The sequence below is a fragment of the Sceloporus undulatus genome, chromosome 5 (genome assembly GCF_019175285.1).
Source record: "Sceloporus undulatus isolate JIND9_A2432 ecotype Alabama chromosome 5, SceUnd_v1.1, whole genome shotgun sequence".
Taxonomy (NCBI): domain Eukaryota; kingdom Metazoa; phylum Chordata; class Lepidosauria; order Squamata; family Phrynosomatidae; genus Sceloporus; species Sceloporus undulatus.
This window is the reverse complement of record NC_056526.1, coordinates 160,549,517-160,574,265: the sequence shown is the minus strand read 5'-3', so window position 1 is coordinate 160,574,265 and position 24,749 is coordinate 160,549,517. Positions and strand designations below refer to the sequence as shown.

The 24,749-nt window shown below is 42.1% G+C and overlaps 1 protein-coding gene across 6 annotated transcripts in view; it reads right to left on the bottom strand.

The window, feature by feature from the left end:
* The window catches only part of PDE5A (phosphodiesterase 5A), a 121,077-nt gene extending 99,665 nt beyond the window's left edge, over nt 1-21,412 (bottom strand). The window contains exon 1 of one of the 6 annotated variants that reach the window (XM_042467871.1): nt 21,201-21,412. In XM_042467871.1, coding sequence (XP_042323805.1) covers nt 21,201-21,319 — 119 coding nt within the window. In that variant the 5' untranslated portion in view covers nt 21,320-21,412. Of the gene's footprint in view, nt 1-12,784; nt 13,449-13,796; nt 13,996-14,146; nt 14,222-21,200 lie in introns of those variants that run through there. The other 5 variants (XM_042467870.1, XM_042467872.1, XM_042467875.1 and 2 more) reach the window with 5 other exon arrangements.
* Nucleotides 21,413-24,749: the final 3,337 nt, after the last annotated feature.

Below are 24,749 nucleotides of genomic sequence, written 5' to 3'. Positions count from 1 at the left end.
AAAGCCAGCTACCTCCCTTTATCAGCCACCAGCTTGCCACTAAAAATGCTCCCCTCATAACATAATGGAAAATAGAAAACAGAATTTTGAAGGGAACCTAAGCATTAGGGGAAAAGCACATATTAGGGCAAAAGCACTCGGAGGAATTCCAGAAGATAATCAGCATGCACTTTATAGACAATAGCAATGCATTTGATTGCATAGATCATGAAAAACTATGGATGGCACTTGGGACATGGGAGTACCAGTACATCTGATAGTCTTGATCTGTACTTGGGACAAGAAGCTACTGTTAGAACAGAATTCAGAGGAACACAATGGTTCCAAATTGGCAAAGGGGTCAGGAAAGACTGCATCCTGTCACCTTATTTGTTCAACTTGTATGCTGAGAATATTATAAGAAGAGCAGGTTTAGACTCAGGAGGAGTAAAGACAGGTAGAAGGAATACCAACAATCTAAAATATGCAGATAACACCATATTACAGTGGGCCCTTCCCTTACACAGGGGATCCATTCCGGACCCCCTGTGTAAGGGAAATACCGCATATGCTGGAGCCCACAGCACAGGCCCCATTGCTTCTTCCGGGGCATGCAAGGGCTTTTTCCAGTGTGGCTTCCAGTGTATGTTGAAAGCCACATACGGTGCACCCACATATGACACAAGTGCACTGTACTAGCAGAAAACATCTCAGATTTGGAACAATTACTGAGAAGAAAGTGCAAAAGTAGGCTTAATGGTTAACATAAAGAAAACAAAAATAATGACCACAGAGGAACTACTGTACACAAATAACTTATCATATGAGGGAAATTGGGAGGAAAGCAGGGGTTTAAACTGACAATAATCCATAAAAAGCACATTATCGCGGTGAAGATTTTCATGCACATCATGATTAAAAGAGGACTTATCCCAAATAACCAGGTAATAACCAGAAACAAATCATTTAAGAGATTTCCCTGATTATTGGCGGGATAAGTCCTCTTTAATCGTGATGTCATGTGAAAAACCACCCCAATCGTGCAATTTTTACAGCTTATTGTCAGTTTAAACTCCCACATTTCCCCACGTGATAAAGTCTTTGGACAACTGAAATAGTTTAAGATTTCCCATATCTTGGTTCAAATACTGATCAGAATTCAAACTGCAGTCAAGAAATCAGAAGACTCAAAATGGGAAAGCCAGCTATGAACGAACCAGACAAGATCCTAAATTGTAACTGAACACTAAAGTCAGAATTGTCCAAGCTGCTATATTCCTTCTCACCATGTGTAGATGCAAGAGTTGGACAGTGAAGAAATCCAATAAAAGGAAAATCAACTCCTCTGAGATGTAGTAATAGAGAAGAGTGCTGAGGGTACCATAGACAGCCAAGAACAAAAAAACAATGGGTTGAGCAGATAAAGCCAGAAATTTCCCTGAAGACAATGGCGGGTTACAAACCGCCACTTATGACGTGCTCCGTGCGTGCTAGGGTTAGGAAGGGGCATGGTAGGGTTAGGAAGAGTCGCCCCTTCCTAACCGGCCCTGGCCCCAACACACGCAGAGCGCGTCGTAAATGGCAGTGCCCATCCACATGGGCGCCGCCATTTTGACATCTTGGACGCATAGCATCCAGACGTGTCACGGCGGAAGTGATGCCGCGAGGGACGTTTTGAAAAGGAGCACCATTTCGGCGCTCCTTTTTCGCTGTGCCGGGAAGCCTCGCAGTTTGGCCGCTGGGGCTTCCCTCCACAGCAAATGGGAATCTTCTATAGACTAATAACTGTATTATGTCTTGATCTTTAAATCATTTCATCTGCACACCACTGTCTTGAGATGTAATGGCAGGATGTGTCTATGGATACACAAATAGGACACCTCATATGACCCAGTAGTCTTAGCTTTGAATTGGAATCACTCTCAGCTTGCTGCAAAGATGCAATACTATAAACCTTTACACTCTGTTTTGAAAAAAAGCCATCCCCTTGGAAATTGAGGAGTATCAATACTGAGCAAACCAGAAGGCACTAGGAAATGAGGAAAACCACATTACAGATGGGTTGATTCAATCAATCAAGGAAGCCACAGCCCTGAGACTGAAAGACCTGAACAGGGCAGTAGATGACTGGAGATCTTGGAGCTCTCCCATTCACAGTCACAAATCAAAGTCAACTAGATGGCAAATAACAAAAATCTTAATATAGTTTGAAACTCACAGACTTCTTTATTAGACTGAGTATCTCAAATGTTTGCATACAATTTTGTGTCTTTTTGGTTGGCCTAATATACTGTAACTGTTAAAAGAATAAGATTTTTTGAAGTAAAAAAGATGCAGTGGATTTAAACTACGGTCACTGCTATTCAGTGTTAAAATATCTCCTTCTACAGGATTACTGCTAGTGTTATTTTTAAATAAAGCAAACAGTGTGATCTGTTTGGTAAAGTGAAAATACCAAAAAAGTACCTTCCTGCAAAACTGTTATTCTTGGCTAGCTAGCAAGTTGACTTGTACAGCTTAACTTTCAGCTATCCAGAATGTAAGAATAGTTGCCTAGCCCTATAAGGGATTTTTCATTGTTAATATGGAGAGGAGCACAGTAAAACCACAGAGATATAAAGGTCACAGTTGCAAACAAAATACACTGATTTTATTTACCCTGCTATTTTTGTTGCTTTCAGATCCCATGCTCAAAATATCAGAAAATGAAAACAAGGCTTACGAGTTGTCTTATACAAGTAAACTGAAATATTTCTGTGAGAGAATGATGGATGATGGGACTGGGAAAATCTGTCTTCCCATGTTGGCTCACCAGTTTCTGTGTCAGCACTGATTCTTTAGCCTTGTTAGTACATTTCATGCATTTATTTATTTATTTATTTAACTTACGCCCTCATCTTCCTCTCCCAAAAATGGGACTCAAGACATCTTACAACATAATTAAAACATAAAATAAGGACAAATATAAAAGACGGAGAACTTTTACAATGCACCCAGCCTTTGTTCAGATGTTCTGGTGAATGTATGAAAGTGAGTTTAGGTAGAGCTATTGGTCAGTATCCTGCCCCCCCCCGCCCTCCAAAGGCATTAACTTAGTAAAAGTACTTTATATTTTTTCTTCCCGGGGCAAGTTGGCTTAGTGCTTGTTCATACTATGAAATAGCCTGGGTTATTTCTCTGGTGTTCATACTTGCACCAGGTGCATTCAGTGCACTTTGCTGAAAGGGGGGGGTGCTGCCAGTAATTTGATACCAGAGTTTTTTCCGCGTCTTTTGAAAAGATGCAGATGGCTGCAAATGAGAATGCATTGTTGATTTGATTCAGGATATTCTGAATTGATTCTTCCAAAACAGGAAGGGAGGGGTTATGTGTAGATGGGTGGACCATACATATCCTACCTGGTCTTGCCAGTGAAGACACCTGCCAATATTTCCACCACTGCCTCCATTTCCTTGAGCTTAGCATCAGAAGGATTATTTATACATTTATACATTTTTTGTGTTTGGACTACCCACAACAACTGAAGCAGAGGTATGTCACCAACTGTAAAAGTGGAAGCAGAATGCAGAGATGTGCATAATTTGATTGACAATGGGAGAGGGGGCGAGAACAATCAAACACGTTCAAAATGGAGGCTCCATTTTAAATTGATATGATGGCAATGTGAACAGCAATAGGGTAAAAATGCCACAGAGAGATTTGATCATGGTAAACTTCATATTGCATCACTGTAGAGATTCAGATCTCCTCAGTACAAAAATGTGTGAATGAGTCCTTAGATGTGGAAATCAAAGTGGAACAAAATGGATCTGTTATGACTGCAAACCAGTAATCCATTAATGGAAGTGGTTCCAAACACCTGCTGTCACAGGTAGAGAAAGCCATGGGCACAAGTGAAACAGAGTTTGGGAAGGTTATGTTTTGGGGACTATAATTTGCAGAATGTGTGGTGTCTGGAAAATTCTGGGAGCTGCAGTCTTCAAAGGTAACTTTTACCAGCTTTGAGACTTGGGGGCATTTGTCTTTCCATAGGAGATATCAGGAAAACCCAAGAGACTGCACACACCATCTCTATTGGGCTGCAGCTTGCAAAGAATGAGGCCAATATATGTCAGTTTGCCACAAGCGTAACACAAGCTATATCTTTCCATTTTCTTTTCTTTTCTCTTCTCTTATTTTCTTTTTAAAAAGAAGATTTCAGCAGATTTTAAAAACCTTTACCAAAAATTTGATCAAAGCACGAAATGATTGAACTTTATTTCAGATTTTTTTCCCACCACACATGAAGCTCTCCCCACTTTTTCTTCTATAAATATACAGTTTGATTATTTATGCCTAACATGAGCCAAGCTCAAAAGATATACACTCATGGAAGCATGACAACCACAAAGTATGTTGTCTACTGAATGCAATAGCCTTCAGCTATAGACTGTATCTTTATTTTGTAGGAAAGGAAAGTCTCCGTTGGTTATGGCTAATCTGAAGTCACAAAACATTTTGCCAACACTCAAAGCAAAAGCAGGAACTTGCTGTGAAACCTATCCACAGGATCCTATATGCTTCTACTGTGTAATTGTTGGCCTTTCATAGCTAAAGGAAATATGTGCCAGTTGGTTAGAAACAGATTCCCGTGTGTGTGTGTGTGTGTGTGTGTGTGTGTGTGTGTGTGTGTATGTGCATTCATTTCAATTTCAAGATTTACAGCAGGAAGAAGAATGTTATTATATTGCAGAGCAATTCTACTGTAATGATGGGGTAACTGCCTGCTAGAGTACTCAGTATAGAGATTGATTGGTGCTCTGGAGATGGGAGGAGGTTAAATGAAGCCAAGAACCACATTTTTATTCCAGTATTTGCAGTAAAACAACCACTTCTGTGGAAAGTGATTTAGCTTTTTGCTTATTTTAGAGACTGTGCATGCAAACACTTAGGTGCCAAGCTGCAAGACAAGGAATATATCCTGGATATATTAACCCTGAACTCAATTTCCCACTCAGCTGTGGCTGACCATAGGATGATCAGACAACCATGTTCAGACAATGAAGCAGTACGCTAATGCATGCTGCCCAACCAGCAGAAGGAACCATCTGTTTCTTCTATCTGTTGTTGTTGTTGTTGTTGTTTTAAAATCATTTCTGACTTATGGTGACCCTAAGATCTACAGCTTGTTTATCATGACATATGAACCAATCCCTTTGGCTTCTCTCTCTCTCTCTGGACAAGCCAGAGTCATTAGCCAAGAACATTGTCAGCATCTGGTTCAGACCTCACAACAAACATATCATGGACAGAAATTCCATGGTTTGTTTAGCCATGCTTACTCAGAAAGCATGTACCAGCATGCAGCCTTATTCTTGCAAGGAGGTTGTGAAATGTACCCACTATATCTCATCCTAACATACATCAGAGCATTGTTGAGATGTTAAAAATCTTACAGCCTCTTGACAGAAAATAAATTGACAAACACAATTCTGTGCAGAAAATTATGACTCTCCCATCTGTTTGTCATATGTGCCAAAAACGCACCCACAAGCAATAGGAAGTCATTGTTAATTATTAATTCCTGTTGTGCACATACAACATTTTTCATGTGTTATGAGGGGTTCATGGAAAACAGACATTTGCTGGACATAAAAGTTCTCTTTCTTGATGAAACTGAAAACACAGAAACTTTAAAACTGTATTTTTGAATGCAAATTAGAAAGTAAAAATTACTGACAAAACATTACCATCCTGGAAACAACACCTAGGGCAATCTAGAAAATCTCCATTTAAGCAAAATGTTTCTAGTTTTCATACTTACAGAGAAAAGGTTTCAAACCTTATAGTAGTGTGACAAAAGGCTCAAAACTAAAACTAAAAAGGAACTTAAAATATCATCAGCCCATCAATCTTTTATGTATTCAAATGTAAAGAAAAGAAAAGCACTCATCAGTTCAAAATAATGGAGTAAACTGTGTATGAATGCTCAGTAGTTTGGAATCTCACTGTTTTTGTACAGATCTAATGTCTGGGACAAGCTAAACTCATGATAGTGCATATTTGAAACACTAAGGTTATTATAAACTATGTAGCTGAGTTTTAATACTGAATTAAAAAAAAACTCTTCCAACATAGGCCCGGTACAAATGGGCACTTTGTGGTATGCCGGCAGCGATTTTAGGGTTCGTGAGTGTGCAGCAACCACATACTCCCGACCCCTAATATGTATGGGCAGCACCATCTTCATGCAGCACCGTCAATACAGTGCACTCGTCCGTGACATGTCATGTGTGATGCATCCAAACAGCGCGGTGCACAAGACATGTCACTGTGATGCCCCAGGGCGCAAATGTCACCTTGGTGGCTTCGCAGGAAAGAGCTCCAGTTTGGGGCCCTTTTTTGGGGTGGATTGCTGTTGCGGCCGTGTCTCTGGCCACCCCTTTCTTCTAATTTGTACCAGGCCATAAATACTATGACGTATCTATAGATGATACAGATATTGAAGCAATATCTGCAAACTTGATGCAATATCTATACTTTTTGATATAAAAATTGATCAGTAGGCACAAAAGTGATAATTCATTAACCTGTTAATTCATTTAAAAGTAATTTCTGGGGGAAATAAACTGAACTGTCAGGTCACAAAACACCAAGACAGTATGTAGCTTGATTTACACTGTTATATCACTGTGATTTCAGAACAACATGTTAAGTATGTGCAACCTAGTGTCAATTCTATCTTTTTATGCAAAGTATCTCAATACAGTGTACACACTCTGATACTGAAACCATTTCTGTCTTGGGATATGCAAAACTCTAGCCACTTATTTCTGGGAACATTTTCACTTATGAGAAGTAGACAAATATATCTCAGCAAGCTATTTATATGGCCATTCAGTTCCATGTTGTTGCTCCTCATCTAAGTATATGGAATACATTCACTTGAAATTGAGACCAAAACACAGTATGTGTGTGGGGGTGTGCAACCAATGAGGAGAGAAGTAGTGGGTAAGGGAGGAGTCACACTTACCCATTGCTGCAGAAACTGGGACAAGTGCAGTAAGGGGCATGTATGTACCTTCCTACTAAGTGTTTTCCAGATTAGGACTCCCTTGTCAGACCTCAAACAAGCTTTCAGATGAAAATAGCACAAAATATTCTCAGTCCACAACAGCACACTTGTGACACTTAGGAAAGCAGCATACTGTTTTCCCTGCAGAAATGAGCATCCAGGGATGTACCTGGCATCTCTCTGCCAACACTTAGCCTCTGTTTTAATGAGCCAAGATGAAACATACTTCATCACTGACCAAACTCTCAAAAAGAACCAACTTGAGGATCTTTAGCTGCTGTAGTAATAGTAGTAGTAGTTGCAGTTTGGAGTCCAAGAAAGACTTCAAACTGCTGTTACTTTATCTATCCCAAATCAGATTACAGAAGTCATCATCACTGGTCTTTAGCATTAAGTCATTATCACATTCAATGTAGTGAACAAGTCCAGTCCATACCATGAATCATAATGGTTAACAAGGTCACAAATCTCTAAAAACATTTTCCACAATTTTGTTGACATGAACTGCAGGTCAGCGTAATTAGATACTCAAAACAAGCTGTACAACAAGAATACAAACATAGTGGACTTTCTCACATGACACAATTACTGCATTTTTATACCATTTTAACTGTCATGGCTACATCCTACAGCCTATGTCCCCACTTTGATCCATGGGGAGAAATGAGTAAGAAATTATTATTATTACTATTATTAATATTACCATCCTTTAGAGTCATGGGATTTGTAGTTTGGAGAGGCCTAGAGCAATATGACAGATTATTCTAAATACTAAATGGAATTTCAGAATTCCATAGGGCACAGCCATGACAGATAAGTTGTATTTAAGTATGTTAATTCTTTAGAAGCCAGTATCTAGACATTGCAGCAAACCCAAATTCCAATATTGTCCCCTTCCTCTGGCAGAACTACATGGCACGAGCTAATGTAACCCATAACATCAATTACTAACCTTCCCATTAGCATTATGTAACTTGATACAGAATCCAATGGGGAACTTTCCAAACTTGAGTATAAAATTAAAAATCATCTGGATGTCAAATAACCTTCTATGTGTAGAATGGGAGAAGGGGTGCCATTCTGTCTTTTGTTTTAGACCAAGTCAGTTGCATCACAACTGACTTATGTGTTGTTGTTTTTTAAAGTAAAACACTGCACATACACAATCTTTTCTGCATATGAAGCAGAAAATCTTTTCTGCATATAAAGCACCTGGAACGGATCATGCCCAATATGTTTACATAGTAAAAATAGCAGTAAAACCTTAATATAAATACAAGACAGAAATTCTTTCTCTCTGAGATACCATTTAAATGTATTACAACATAAATTATGAAGACAGCTAGGAGCAAACATTGAAAAGTAAAAACACAATACAACAACTTAGTGCTGTAAGCATATCTTCTTTCAACTGTTAAAGTCTGTTTTGAAGACCACATTGTGGAGATCATAAAATTATTAGTCTAATGCTGCAATCCCATCTACTTTCTTGGGGAGATCACCAATGAATACAGTTAAACTGACCTGCAAAGAAACAGAGCATGCACAGGATCGAGTTAATGATGCTTCAAAGAGATCACTTCAAACTATCATGTAGATAAAAAGATCATACCAACTTTCTTATACAAGTACAAGTGAGACTACCATACTATAAGGCTGAGTACTCAGTGACACTTATGAGTGGTATCCTATGCATGTTTTCTCAGAAGTGGGTGCCATGGGAATGCATCCAACAGAGTCATTGTGTTAACACTAGGTCTGTTGTGTAGGGTAGGCAGTTACAGAGAGTTAAGTTTAAATATACTAAAGGTATCAGATCCAGACTGACCTTGGAACCTAAGCAGGGACAGCCCTGGTTAGTACTGTACTTAGATGTGAGACCTCCAACAAATATCAGGTTCCGTAGGCTATATTTTAGAGGAAGGAACTGGAAAAACTACCTCTGAGTATTTCTTGTCTAAGAAAACTCTATGAAAGTCATGGAGTCGATAGGAGACTTGAAGGCACGTATACACACAGAAGGGCAGAATCCAGCACAGTCTTGCATCACACAACCAGCTACAAAAGCCTTCCCTTTTAGCTATTTCCTGAACAAGAAAGAAATCCATGATGCTAGCAGAATTTCCTGAACTGAAATGGACACATAATCTTCTAGCCTCACAACAGATCTGGGTCTTTTAGTTCGACTGGATTTAGCTGCTAGGTAACTGTATACATTACCTGCTGTAAGTCTCAGTGAACATAGTGGTGTTTCCTCCTGAAGAGACCTAAGTAGGGTTGAGTGTCACACATTTTATTTATCCATTCACAAATTACCACTGCCATATAATTAACTTTCACCAAGTATGCTGCACTTACAGTCTGTAACATAACTTTAACTGAGCCTAAATAAGTGCAAGTGAAATGAACAAACATTTTCCCCCTCTTCCCCTCTTTAGACCTGCGTTCTTTTCCCCTTTCTTTATTCACTCTGTTCTTCATGTGGCATTTTAAATCACAAAGTTTCTCAGGGCAGGAACCTACCATCTTGCCCTTTTGTAAACTACCATGAACTGTTGATACAGTTTATAAACAGTAACATTGTGATGGCTTAATTATAAACATGAACTCAGCCTAGGTCAATGCGTGGTAAAAAGCGTGATTGTTTCCACCTTTTCAGTTTATACTCATCAGTAAGGAGCTGAGAGGTATCTTTTAATCCGCTGTGCTTAAGCCATGGGAAGCCACTCTGAAAAAAGTTACTTTGGTGGGCTACGGATCCTAGAATTTCCCAAACAGGATGGTCACTGGCCATCCTTGCTGCAGGATTTTGGGACCTATAGTCTCTGAAAGTAACTTTTCAAGCTCTCCTCTTTTAACATCCTTAGTTTACTGATCAGTCAGGAAACCATCTTGTGTATACAGCAGACAGCCAATTCGTAAAATTATTGATACATTTAGAACAGTCTCAGTATCCACCTGTGTTCTCAGATAGGAGCCTGATGAAAAATGAAGCCTACTTTGTGTCTACAAGAGGATATCAGATGTGCATCGAACCCCTTAAAATGTCTCCTGCACAGGACCAGTTCTGCAGCTGCGTTGAGCAGCAAATTTTTAGTATCATCAAATGGCAGCAAATTGTTAGCCATTTAATTGTTGCGTGTGTGCTGCCAAGGATGGAAAGAGATACTTCTTAAATTTTCTGCCTTCTGTGCCAAAATAATTTGTCTGGCTTTGGATACTCTGACCCTTCACACGGCCCAGAAAAATGGGCTCAAGGAGAACACTGTGGAAACCAGCCTTTGTGAAATTTGATTCCCCTCTTTAGTAGTTGTTTGTTTTCACCACTCGCACGAGCAAATCCTGACTTGTATACACAGCACAATGAAGTGTTGTTGTTGTTTTGCCAGCAAATATACTGATAAAGTGAAACCCTTATGTCTGAACTGTATTGAATTCAACAGGTGGTTTCATTCTAAGTAAGCATAGGACATCTTCCTGGCATCTCATCTAAACAAGAGAGTTAACTGAGCCTTTATCACTAATAAACAATTGTGTTCCTTTCATAACTGCAGAATCTAATATCATTATACAAGCTGCTGAATAGCCCAAAGGGGCATTTCAGAGTACCTTGTCAGGAGGACTTTGACCCCAGCTTAGATCAGATGCAGTCTTTAGTGACTGCATTTTCAGTCCATGACTCCAGTTTGGGGGGTTGGGGTATAAAATGAACACTTATGTAGCTTCACAACATAATATAAGATGGGAAATACACCCTTCATTTCCAACTCAAATTACTTTATGCATTTTACGATTTGCTTTATAAAACAAATCTTAAGATTCCACTGTCAACACTCACAAGTCCTATTGCCAAACCCATCCTGTTCATACACACACACACACACACACACACACGTTGCTGAATTCATTGTATAATGCTTCAGAAAATGTGCAAATAAGATGTAAAGTGAAACAAAAAAGAACAAACAAACAAAACCCAAGAATATAGTGAGATTTCATCTAATTTCTGTCCCGTTACCAATCTTTATTCACTCCCCAAAACAACTGTAGCATTGCAAAATATTCACTACACACTCATCTCCCTAAATTAAAAACAAAGAAATCCAGAACAGTTCCATTGATATGAGTAGGTTACTGCATTTGTTATGTTATGTCAGGAATATGGTGGGATTTCATGTAACGTATGTCCCATTATCAATCTTTATGAACTCCACAAAACATTGAAAATAATCACTACTCACCCATCTCCCTAAGTTAAAAACAAAGAAGTCCAGAACAGTCCCATTAGTATGAATAGGTTACTGTATTTGTTGTGTTATGTCAAGAATATGATGAGATTTCTTGTAACTTGTCCCATTACCAATTTTTATTAACTCCACAAAACAATTGTAGCATTGCAAATAATCCCTACTCACCCATCTCCCTAAATTAAAAACAAAGAAATCCAGAACAGTCCCATTAATATGAACAGGTTTCTGTATTTGTTCAGGGCTACTTTCAGTTCCTAAGGCTGCAGTTCTAAACACACATACACTGAAAACAGTACAATGTACTTTTAAGTATACAAGTGTAGGATCTTGCTTCATGATTGTGATTTCAGTTACATGAGATTTAAGGCCGCAATAATTCCCAGTGAACTTTGACGTTTCCTTCCAAGGAAACCTCAGTTTGATCTAAAGGAAGTGGGTTTGCTTGATAAACTCTTTTTTATGCACAAAAAAATAAATAGCACCTCTCCCTCACATACCAACACCTCCCCCCCAAAAAACCCACTGTGCAAGCTCATCAGTATTTAGATATACATATATCCAAGTAAAAGAACAACAAGCTGTTAAAGAATACATCACTGCATCAGAGGGAGCGGGATATATACTCATATGTACAGTGCATATACAAGTATTAATACTTTCATACATTACATTGCATGTGAAATATACAGTACAGTTACAGAATAAAACAATGCTGTAACATGTCCAACTCTGTTTAAATGTAATAATCGCAATAAAGTTGTTTAATCATCTACCTATAAGCCAACTAAAGCTGCCAGCTGCACAATGCAAATTAACTTAAACAATACCAAAATTTCAGTGTAAAGTGTCACTTTGAGTTAATGAAGGAACTGTAAAGTAAAATAGCATTTAACCCACTTTCATTTAAAAGAAGAAGAAAAAATGGTGCCTTTAATATTCCCATTTCCATTCCTTGATGCCACAACTGCAATAACCTAAAATATAGTAAGTGTCCTCTTACGACGACATCTCAGCCACAATAATAAACACTGCTCCCTGCCCAGCAAAACTTTAATTAGTTAATATACCAATCAAAGCTTCCTGTTAAAATTGTTATATATACAAGGATGACAACCACACAAGACATCCAACAAGTAACAGTGGTTTGGTTCCCAAACACCGATGTGGGCACCCAAGCACACACACACCTCACATTATATTATTTTCCTAACATATCTGGGTGCAGGCAGTATTTAAACCAAGCAAAGGCAAAAACTGCCCATTTGTTTCATGCCTATAGGTAGCCAGTGTCATGATCCATATTGTGTATTAAAGTTCACAAAAATGCGCACAATGACTGAAATTCCCAGGATCGCATCAAACAACTATCTCTGAGGAAATTTAGCCTAAATATGATGCTTGTTTTTTCAGATGATATACCACAGGCAAGAGGTGGCTTGTGCCGCTATTTAAAAGCATAGTCTTCACCAGAAAGCCACAACTTCCTCCCACCCCATCTCACCCCAAACTGTTGATCTGCCCCATTTTTCCATTCCCCGCCATGAGATGGAAGTTCAGTTCTGCCAAAGTGTGTGCCTCTGAGTTCTCCTGCCCTTGAGCAGGTTCAACTCCTCTCTGTCTCCCTGCTTTTTAAAAATCTTGCAGATCTGAAACCCAAACAGGGGCAGCATGTGTGTATGCAGAAGACGAAGAAAATCCCTTCCCAAGGGCTTGGAGTGAGAGGAAAAGGGAAGGAGTGGGGTGGAGTGAGTCAAAGTGCTTGCAGTGAGGGAAGAAGAGGAAGATTGAGTAGAACTGTTTGGAGTGAGGGAATGGAGTGAGTCAAAGTGTTTGGAGTGAAGGAGTGGAGTGGAAAGTGCTTGGAGGAAAAAAGTGAGTGAATCAAGTGAATCAAAATGCTTGGAGTGAGGGAGAAAAGTGGGAAGTGGAGTGAGTCAAAGTACTTGAAGTGAGGAAGAAAGTGAATCAAAATGCTTGGAGAGAGGAAAAAAGTGAGGGAGTGGATTGAGTCAAAGTGAGGAAGAAAGTGAATGGGGGGGGGGAGCGAGGGAATGGAGTGAGTCAAAGTGCTTGGAATGAGGAAAAAAGTGAGTGAGTGGAGTGGAAATTGCTTGGAGGGGAAAAGTGAGGGAGTGCAGTGAACAAAGACGCCTGGAGTGAGGAAGAAAGAAGAAAGTGAGAGGAGTGTGTCGAAATGCTGGAGGAAAGTGAGGAAGTGGAGGGGCGTGAATAAAAAGTCCTCGAAGTGAGGGAAAGGGTGAGGGAGTGCTGGGAGGGAGCTGCGAGGAAGCCCCTTCTGTTCTGAAGGGCTCTGACTTCAGTCTTTCGAAAAGGACTGCAAAGTCGCATCCTTCCTCTCGGTCCCCAGAGTTTTTGGGGAAGAGGGGCAATAAAAGAAGCCAACAGCTGGAGGCAGCGGGGAAAGCCCTGGCCCTCCCCAGGTGCGCTGCTGGCAAGGGGGCCACCGGGGCGGCTGGGAGGGCCTGATCCAAGGGAGCCCGGTCTCATCTTACCGGACCCTCCCAGGCGGAGGAGCTCACTCCAGCCCCAGGGCCATCTCCATCTCCATCCCCGTCTGGAGGGAGCCTAGGCAAGGCAGAGGGGAGCCATGGAGGAGGAGGCAGCAGACGGAGAAAGAGCCAGGGCCAAGACCCCGAGGAAGGCACTGCAGCCCCAAGTTCCCCTTTGTGCTCCGCAGCAACGCTGGCTCTGGCTCTTGCCTTTCCTTCGGGTTTATAAGGCCATCTCTTCCCAAATGGAAACCTGACTCCCCTTCTAAAAATAGGTGGCATCATCTCTGAGGCGGAGGAGCGAATCCTCGAAGGGGGAAAGGAGCAGAAGGAGAAGGAGAAGAGTACAGTACCTCGTCTTGTCTCCAAAAGGCAGCATGTCAAACAAGAGGCGGCTGAGGAAAGCCAGACTTGGAGCATCAGCATCAGCACAGGGAACTGCCTGCATCCCACCCCCGGAGCTCTTCTCTTCCCTTCCCTTCCCTTCCCTTCCCCTTGCCTTCCTCCCCCCCAGAAAGTCCCCAAAAGGACCCCACCCTTGCAGGGGATCTCCCCAAAGGGAGAGGGAGCATCCTCCGGCTGCAGAAAGCGCAGGGCTGCCCTCTGGCGAGGAAGAGAGAGGAGGGACTTTGCCCCTCTTCCCCAAAAGTCAGCCTCCTTCCAAGGTGGAATGTTACTCGGAAAACCATTATCCCCATATACCACTGGATCTCATGCTAATGGTGTGACATCAAACAACTTATAATTTAAAAAAAACACCTTCAAAGGTGTGCATAATCTAAATGTATTTATATACACACACAGAGTGAAGATTTTGTTAAAAATGTAACTTTTAAAAAAAGATTTTTTTAAAAAAAAATCAAACTTTTGACATTTTAATTTTTAAAAATAATTTGGGGGCCCTTCCTTTCTCCTCTCACTGAGCTTCGCCCCACTCCCACCATCTCTTAGAGCATTTTAAAGAGATACAGGGAAATGCCAAAATAGATTTTTGTGGTTTTTTCGAGCTATGTGGCCATGTTCTAGAAGAGTTTATTCCTGACATTTTGTTGGCATCTGTGGCCGGCATCTTCAAGCTTGCTCAATATAACATCCCTTCAAACATTTAAACAGGGCTATCCTATCACCTCTTAACCGTCTCTTCTCCAGGCTAATCATACCCAGCTCCCTAGCTCTCACCTCATAAGGCATGGCTTCCAAACCTTTCACCATTCTGGTCTGCCTCCTCTGGACACATTCTAGCTTGGACACAGTATTCCAGGTGAGGCCTGACCAAAGCAGAATAGAGTGGCACTATTACTTCCCTCAATTTAGACACTATACTTCTGTTGATGCAACCTAGAATTGCATTGGCTTTTTTAGCTGCTGCATCACACTGTTAACTTGTGTTAAACTTCTGTGTGTGCTTCACTTATGAATCTTTCTGAATTCAGGAACAAAGTTATCTATTTTGCCTCCAATTTGTGCTACCAGTCAGCAAATTCTTGAATTATTTTAAAAGTTATTGCATTGCCTTCCACTTGGTTTTACTGTTAGAAACTTCCATTGTGATGCCCTGTCTGAAATTATTTCTGCTTTGGTCAGGTCCATATTTATTACAGTGGTACTATTACTTCCCTCAGTTTAGACACTATACTTCTATTGTTGCAGTCTATGATCACATTGGCTTTTTTAGCTGCCGCATCATACCACTGACTCATGTTCTATTTGTGGTCTACACATGTACTGTTGTCAAACCAGGTGTTCCCCATCCTATATCTGTGCATTTCATTTTTTTTCCCTGCCTAAGTTAGTGCCTTATATTTCTCCTGCTGAAATTCATTTTGGCCCAGCTTTCTAACCTATTAAGGTCATCCTGTCCTCTGGGGTATTAGCTACTCTTCCTAATTTGGTGTCATCTGCAAATTTGATAAGCATGCCCTCTGTTCCTTCCCAAGTACTTGTCCATGCTACAAGATTAAACTGATTTAATTTTCATTCTTCTCTTCTCTGAGTATTTTGGCACCTTCTAAGCACCCTCCCTCCCAGTTACAAATCCCAGGATTCCTTTGGATGGAGCCATGCCAATGAAAATGGTACAAAACTGATATAACTGTGTAGAGCAGATACATCTTTAGTCCAGCATCTTGTTTCAGTCACCAGCCAGTTGTAATCTTTCAGGAAGCCTCACACAAATCATCCCAGTTGTCCATCCCCATTCCAATGTGTTCAGTGGTATACTGCTCTGAAATCAGGAGTTTCCATTTAGTGACCCTGGTTAGTAGCCTGTTCCTTGCTGTACTAGACTTACTCCCCTTTCTGCACAAGTAGTACTCCTTACCACTACTGCAGGGATGAGCTCTACTCAACCTCCTTTACTCTCCTGTTGAGACATACAACTGTGGACAGTTAACTGGAGGTTAGCTTAAGAAGGTAGAGTGTAACTATGGAGGGAGGGGCAAAATCAGGACATTGTTCCCCGCATAAGAAATCTGCTTCCTAAATGTTTTTCTTTTTCTTCCATCACCAAATTTCTAGCCTTGTAGCAACAGAAAACTGTATTTAAGGTAGTATTCTGTAGTTTTTCAGGGCTGTGTGGGCATGTTGTGGAAGAATTTATTCTTGATGTTTCGCCTGCATCTGTGGCTGGCATCTTCAGATGAAGATGTCAGCTACAGATGAAGAAAACTATGGATGTCAGCTGTGAAAGCCTTCAACTTTATTTAAGAATTTAGAAATACAGTTTAGGGGAAAGGGCAGGCAAAGTGAGCAAGAAAGCCAGCGTAGTGAAGTAGCTTGAGTGCTGTTCTATGACTCTGGAGACCAGGGTTCAAATCCCTGCTCGACCATGGAAACCCAGTGGGGTGACCTTGAGCAAGTCACACTATCTCAGCCTCAGAGGAAGGCAAAGACAAAGACTCTCTGAACAAATCCTGCCAAGAAAACCCCATGATAGATTCGCCTTAGGGTTGACATATGAAATGACTTGAACACAACAACCAAGTGGCTAAATAAATGCAAACAGCAAATATAAAAGCTTTAAGTGTGAATGATTTTTAGTGTCTCATTCCCTGCCATGCTGGGAAAATTGAAGACTGAAAGAAAATTCCATGCAGGGGGGCCATGCCCTTATCCTGTTACACTGCTACACCGTTGCTTGAATATCATCTGTTCTACCCTGACTAAACAGTTAAGTGTTTTATGCTTATACATAAATCCTGGAGAACCAGATGGTTACCTGAAGGCCATCTGTTCTGTTTTGCACTTACAGAAAACTTTTCCAAAACAAAAGCACAACCCCTCTGAGCTTTAACAGAAGTTCATCATTCAAAAAAGTTTTCATTTTCAATCCCTCCCCACCCTCTTTTCAATATTCCCCACTCCTTTGTGCCCTGTTGTATTCTGAAAATCACTAAACACAGATATGAAACAAAATTCCCAGTCACTTTACTGTTATTAAAATGTCAGAAAGGCAGGAAAGATGGCAAAAGATACATCTGAATCTTTGAAAAGGTTTACAAAAGATTCCTTTGAATCTTCAAGTAATTCTTATGATTCTCTCTCTCTGTGTGTGTGTGTGTGTGTGAGAGAGAGAGAGAGAGAGAGAGAGCCTTCAAGTCACCTGTTGAGTTATGGCAACTCCATGAATTTCATAGGCAAGGAATACTCAGAGGTGGTTTTGCCAGTTTCTTCCTAAAACAAGGAGTGGTCTTTACATTATATGAGACCATAGTGAAGACGAAATTCAATGTGAAAAATAATGGTAATTTACTAATCCTCATTAGAACTAGAGATGGGAGCATAAACATCACGGCTTGAGTAATATGTGGAGTGTGTGGATTCTAAAGGCAGATTTGTAGGCCTGTCCAATGCCATTTTCTTGAAAGTTAAATGGGACTCACATCCTGTCTTTTCAAGGCTCAGTTCTGCACAGGGTTGAAATGGAAGCACATTTAGATGAGCATATTTACGCAGTAGTAAATCCAACCAAGTTCAATGTTTGCTTGTTTGTTTGTTTTAAGTTCAGACCTGAGAAAACATGGGGGAAGGGGGAAGCTCAAAAGTATATGCTCCGATTTCTATAGCAGGAAATGTGTGCAGAATTTAACCATGCCAAGAAGAACACACCTGCAGTTATAGTTATAGTCCAAGATTGCTTTCAATGGGGAGATGGTCACCAAAAAAGTGCAACTGGGAGAAAATGAGTGGAACTGGAACACTAATAAAGGTGGACCTGGAAAATGGGGAGAAATAATAGACACACACTGTGCATTGCAGACAGGGAATCACAATGAAAATTTCTAACGGCAAGAGCAAGTGGAAGTCCTTGCAAGACCTTTTAAAAGCATTCAAGAATGTGCCTGACTCTGAACACAAGTCAGAGGAGGAATAGATACCTTGTTCCTGAATTCAGAAAGATTCAAAAAGCAGACACAAATGCATCTGAGGAAGTAGACTTTAGTCTATGAAAGCTCATGCTGTCATCTTCTTTCTTTCAGTTTGGCTGCATCCGCACTGCAAAAATAATCCTGTCTGACACCACTTCAACTGCCCTAGCTCAATTATAGCGAATTCTAGGAAGTGTTGTTTTGTATGACATTTAACCTTCTCTGTCAGAGAGCTCTTGTGCCACAATAAACTACAGTTCCCGGGATTCCCTAGCATTGAGCCAGGACAGATAAAGCAGGATTATTTCTGTAGTGTGTTTTGAACTTTAGCCTCAAAAGTGCACCAAGATCTCCCTACATATTGATTCTATGGGCTAACATGGCTATATCTTTGAATTTGAAGCGGACACAAATTGGACACAAGTCGAAAGTGTGATGCAGCAGCTAAAAAAGCCAATGCAATTCTAGGCTGCATCAACAGATGCATAGTGTCTAGACTGAGCGAAGTAATAGAGTAATAGTGCCACTCTATCCTGCTTTGGTCAGGCCTCATCTGAAATACTGTGTCCAGTTCTGGGCACCACAATTCAAAAAGGATGTTGAGAAGCTGGAGCATGTCCAGAGGAGGGTGGCCAAAATGATAAAAGATCTGGAAACCATGTCCTATGAGGAGAGACTTAGGGAGCTGGGTATGTTTAGCCTGGAGAAGAGGTGTTCAAGAGGTGATAGCCCTGTTTAAATATTTGAAGGGGTGTCACACTGAGGATGGACCAAGCTTGTTTTCTACTGATCCAGAGAATAGGACCCAGAGCAATGGATGTAAGCTACAGGAAAAGAGCCCACTTCAACATTCAGAGGAACTTCCTGACAGGAAGAGCTACTGGACAGTGGAACACACTGCCTCAGAGTGTGGTGGGTCTCCTTCCTTTGAGGGCTTTAAACAGAGGCTGGATGGCCATCTGTCAGGGATGCTTTGATTAAGAGTTCCTGCATGGCAGAATGGGGTTGGACTGGATGGCCCTTGGGGTCTCTTCCAATGCTACAATTCTATGATCCCTTCAAATAGTTAAACAAGGCTAGCCTATCACCTCTTAACCTTGTCTTCTCCAGGCTAAACATAACTCTGCTCCCTCAGTCTCTCCTCAGAGGGCAAAGCTTCCAGACCAGTCTTGTAATGGACAGAAAAGTCAGAGTCAATGCGGGTGGGAAGGCTGGAGGTGGGGGTCTGATGTGAAGGGCTGAGCCTTGTTCTGGGGAGGCAGGGGTGGCATGCCAAGCGAGGGCAGGGGTTACACCGCAGGGGGAGAACCCCAGAGAATGACTTGCATGGAGGAGGCCTCTGGCAGCAGGAGCCACACAGAGTGGGCCTGTTTGCTGGCGACAGTGTCCCAGCTCCCCACAGCAGGCCTGCTTTCCAAGGAAAGAGGGAATTTGATGGGATATGAAGTGCCTCACAGGCACATGGCTCCCCACCCCACACATGAGGGCTCCACTCAGGACACCGAGAAGGAGGTGCCACCCTTGTGGTGGTGGCTGTTGTGGTGGTGGTGCACCTCCCAAGTTGTGTTTGACTTATAAGGTGACCCTGATGTGACCCTTGTTAAAATAGGGCTCTGTTCAAGCAAAAATACAGCTCTGTTCAGGCAGGCTTTTAATGTGTAGTTATGGGATGGGTATTTCTATGGGATGGGTACTGTGAGTTTATTGTGGTTTTAATATTAGGCTGCCGCCCCACAACAAACTCCAACTCCCAGAATTCCATAGCCTTGAGCCAGACAAGTTAAAGCAGTGCCAAACCGGGTGATTTCTCCAGTGTGGATGCAGCCTTTGTATGGTTTTTAGCTGATGTGTGTGTGTGTGATTTGAAATATGTTTTTAAAATTGTTATTGTGAGCTGCCTTGGGTCCCTTTTCGGGGGAGAAAGGTGGGATAGAAATTAAATAAATAAGTTATTGTTTTGTGGCACCTTTGAGACTAACCAAAAGGGAGAAGATGGGAGACTTCCCTCTCCATACGGGGGCCCCAAAAACCGGAAAAAACCCCTGTTATGAAAGGAAGAAGTTGGCAGCATGGGCTTTAATAATAGACTTCAGTCTGCTTCCTCAGATGCATTTGCCGCCACAAAAAGGTCTCTTTACAAACTGGTTTTACAGACTAATATCTTCAAACATGCAGGGGGAGCTGCATTGGCCATTTAACTAATGCAAACCCAAATCCCTAAGTGATACCTTTATTGTGCATTTTGGTTGGCCAATAAAGGTATCACTGATGGATTTGTTGGGTTTTTTTAAGGCTCTCTCTTTGAATTCTTGTTGTTGCTCTGTGCCAACTTAGGGCAGCCCTAAAGGTGAACTTATCCTGGTTTTTATTTCCCTTGGCAAGAGAAAATTTTCATTTGGCCATTGCCTGAGGCTGAGAGAGTGTGACTTGCCCAAAGTCACTCCGTGGGTTTACATGGCTGAGCAAGGATTCAAAGCCTGGTCCCCAGAGTCCAACGCTCAAAGTCACCCTCCCCCCCGGCTCTCCAAAGCGAAGCTATGATGATAGCGTTTTCTTGGCAAGTTTCTTCAGAGGGTGGGGATGAATGTTTGCCATGGCCTTCCTCTTGAGGCTGAGAGAGTGTGACTTGCCCAAGAGGGAAACCAAGTCCTAGAAAAGGAGAACTAAGTCTGGTCACCCGGAATGGAGGGCCTTTGGGGGTTCCTCCAGGAGAGAAGGCGAAAGGGAGAGCATGTCCTGGAAAAGGAGGACCTCTAGTCACCAGGATGGAGGAGTTCCTGGAGATTCTTCCCTGGCCCGAAGGGCAGGTCCTGGAAAAAGAGGACCAAGTCTGGTCACCCTGAATGGAGGACATTGTGGAGTTGCTCCTGGACAGAAGGTGGGAAAGGAAGACAGGTCCTGGAAAAGGAGGGCCTCTAGTCACCAGAATGGAGGACCTGCCGGTCATTCCTCCTGGACTGAAGGTGGGGAAGGAGGACACTTCCTGGGAGCGGAGGAGGAAGTTTGGGGATGCCTCCCTCGGATCGGAGAGGGTCCTTACCTGGTGGCCTTCCGGACGAAGTAGGAGCGGGCGAAGTCCCGGTGGTCATCCAGCCAGGCTTCCAGCGCTTCTTCCTCTTCCTTCTCGGGGACGGCGAGGACGACGGGGCCTTCTGCCATGGCCCTCCTGACTCCGCCGGGGCCAGGCGCCCTCCTCCTCCTCCTCCTCCTCCTCCCTTCTGCTCCTCAGCCTCCGGGGACCCGCTCCCTCCGGCCCCACTCGCCCCACTCCCCCGCCGGAGGCGAAGTCCACCCGCCTTCCCCGAGAGAAGCCGCCTCCAAGCCCGGCCCCCAGGTCCTCCTCCCAGGTGCCAGCCCCAGGCCTCCGCCTTCTCCACCCCACCTCCAGCCCCACCTTTCGCACTCAGAACCCCAGCAGAGAGAAGGAAAGATGGAAGGGGCCCTTATGCCTTTCTCTCTCTCTCTTTCTCTCCAGGGTGACCAGACATAGCCTCCTTTTCCAGGAAGGACCCTTCCCTCCTTCTGTCCAGGAGGAATCCCCAAAGGTCCTCCATTCAGGGTCACCAGACCTAGCTCTCCTTTTCCTGGACCGGTGTCCCTTTCCTCCTTCTGTCCTCCATTCAAAGTGACCAGACTGGGTTCTTTTCCAAGAACTGTCCTCCATAGAATCATAGAGTTAGAAGAGACCACAAGGGCCATCCAGTCCAACCCCCTGCCATGCCCACCTTCTGCCCAGGAGGAATTCCAGCAGGTCCTCCATTCAAGGTAACCAGACTTGGTCTTCCTTTTCCAGGACCTGTCCTCCATGTTCACCTTCTGTCCAGGAGGAATCCCCAAATGTCCTCCATTCTGGTGAATGGAGAGGTCCTACTTTTCCAGGATCTGCCCTACCTCTCCATCTTCTGTCCAGGAGGAATCCCTAAATGTCTTCCATTCAGGGTGACCAGTCTTGGTCTTCCTTTTTTAGGACTTGGCCTCCCTTTCCACCTTCTGTCCATAAGGTTCACCTTAGAATTGCCATAATTCAGAAATGACTCGAAGGTACACAAAAACAATATTTGGAGTGTGTCTATTTCAACCTCAGTCTACTATAGGGAATTTTCTGCTAAAGCAAGTGGCCACTTCATATCTGTGTAGAACAAAGGACAGTCAACCCCCTTCACAGTCAGATGGTCCCACTACTAAACAGCTCATGAGAAACCCAGTACAGTATTGTAATTTGAACCCAGTGGTTCAAGTCCTGCCATCTGCAGCAATAAAAAATAAATGTGCTCCATCGACTAAGTGACAGCTTTTCAAACATTTGAAGAATGTGATTAGATCACATCTTATGTGTCCCTTCTCCAGAAGAAACATATACAACCTCTTCAGTCTTTAGGGTCCAAAGTGGTAGTATCTCTTCCAATCAGTATGCTCCTAATATATGAATGCATTTTGCGGTTCCTATACAGATGTTTTTGGCTGATGGTGAAAAACAGGGCAAATTGCAGGCCAACAATATCTGGAGGGCCACAGCTGTCCAGTTTCCCCCAGGGATACTTCCTAGGCCTCTAGGGCATGGATGGCTGTATCCCTTTCCAAATGCCTCCCTATTCAAAGATATTTACTGGTAATATATTCAGTCTAGGATGTTAAAAATGTTTCAGTTAATGGTGAATCACTTCCCATATTCCTGGAAGGCTTCTAAAAATATAATTGGCTTTACCCTGAAATAAAATCACCCAAGGACTAGATAAAGAGAAAGCCAACAGAGAACTTAGTGCCTAGAAAGAAATGTGCAAAGAGAAAGAAGCAGGTCTTACCCACATCACAAAAAGAATTTCTAGGACAGACCTTGTACATAAGAAATAAAAGCTGCTTTTTGGACTATGATCTTCAGAATCACACCAACCAACATGGGGCATTCTGAAGATAACCCCCCCCCCCAAAAAAAAACCCCACCTCACAGGCTTGGAGAGACAATATTGAATTTTACAAAGTTGAAAGAATGGGTGATTAAGCAGTTTTGAAAGGAAAGAACCCACAATTTTAATAAACACAGACAGCAGCAAGGCTACTATGCATGAACTTCTGCTTTAGCATGGGATGGCTGCTCGCCCCAAACTTAGTGGCTGGACAGACGTTTTAAGAAAAATGACAGAAGGAACTTAGCCACCAGAATTTAGGTGAGGATTTGGAATTTGTTGCAAGCTTTATTCACAATGTCAGCATGACATAGCAGTAGGGGATCCTTTCATATTTCCTTCAGGTACCATCAGACCACATTGCTAAAGACCTGGCTTTGTTGACTTAGCCAAGGAAGTCTGAATGGCCGTATTCAGCAGCCACAGAGTGATGAGTGGTTTCCTCCACATTGGCTCTAAGTCCATTTCTAGCTGGATAGAGAAGTTTTAGCAAGAGAGAGCAAGACTGGGAAATGGCTTTTAGCTTTTACAGAGCTAAAATCTGTCCGTCATGCATGCTCTACGCAGGGTGGATATCCCATCAGAATAGGTTTGATCTGCAAATCGTGATTTAGGGATCAATAATATTTGACTGAAAATTAGTAAGTTTGGGAGGAAATGTTCTTTCCTCATAGAAGAACATGGCTTCATTGTAAATAAAACTTAGCTGTGACAGAACCACAGTAAATTCACCAAGTTTCTTTCCTCCCTTGCTCTTCCTCTTTGATCTAATCTCCACAGCAAAAAATAATGCAGTTTGACATTGAGATGGCTCAGTGGTATGGAATTCTGGGATTTGTATTCAGATTTGCTTCAAGACAGAACCCAAAACGTGTTCAGTTATGGAATATATATATATATATATATATATATATATAATCTTACCACAAACTAAATTGAGCCTTGTTAACCCTGGTTTCTCATTTGCTAAGTATCAGACATCTCCCATCAAACATCAGAAATAAACTTATAAGAACCTGCTTTGATTGTGTTTTCTTACATGGAAGGGGGTTAGACTGGATGGCCCTTGTGGACACTTCCAGCTCTATGATTCTATGAAATGTGGTCTTGGTATTGTTCAACATCTTTATCTATGACTCGGATATAATAGCAATACGGATGTCTGTCAAATTTGCAGATGTCAGCAAACTGATAGGGGTGGTTAACCCCTCAAAATCAGGATTCAGGATGATGATAAATTGGAGAACTCAGCCAGAATAAACCAAAGGAATCTTAACATAGGACAAAAGAATCTTAGCAGGGATCAATATATTTGGGTAGGAAAAATCAGATGAACAAATATAGGATGGGTAACTCCTAGCTGTGCAGAAGTATATGTGAAAAGTATCTAAGGTTTAAGAGATCATAAACTAAACAACAATTAGTAATATGATGGGATGGCCAAAAGAAAAACAAGCTAATTAATCCTTGGCTGCATCCATAGAACTATAGTTTCCAGATCAAGGGAAATGATAATAGTACACCATTCTGCTTTGATCAGACCTCACATTAAGCAGAAATGTGTCCAGTTGGAACCAAAACGTGTGTGTGTGTGTGTGTGTGTGTGTGTGTGTGTGTAGAGTTGCAATGGTATCCCCTGGCTGTCTCTCCTGATATCCTTGCTTCCCTCTTTCGGGGGAGCATAG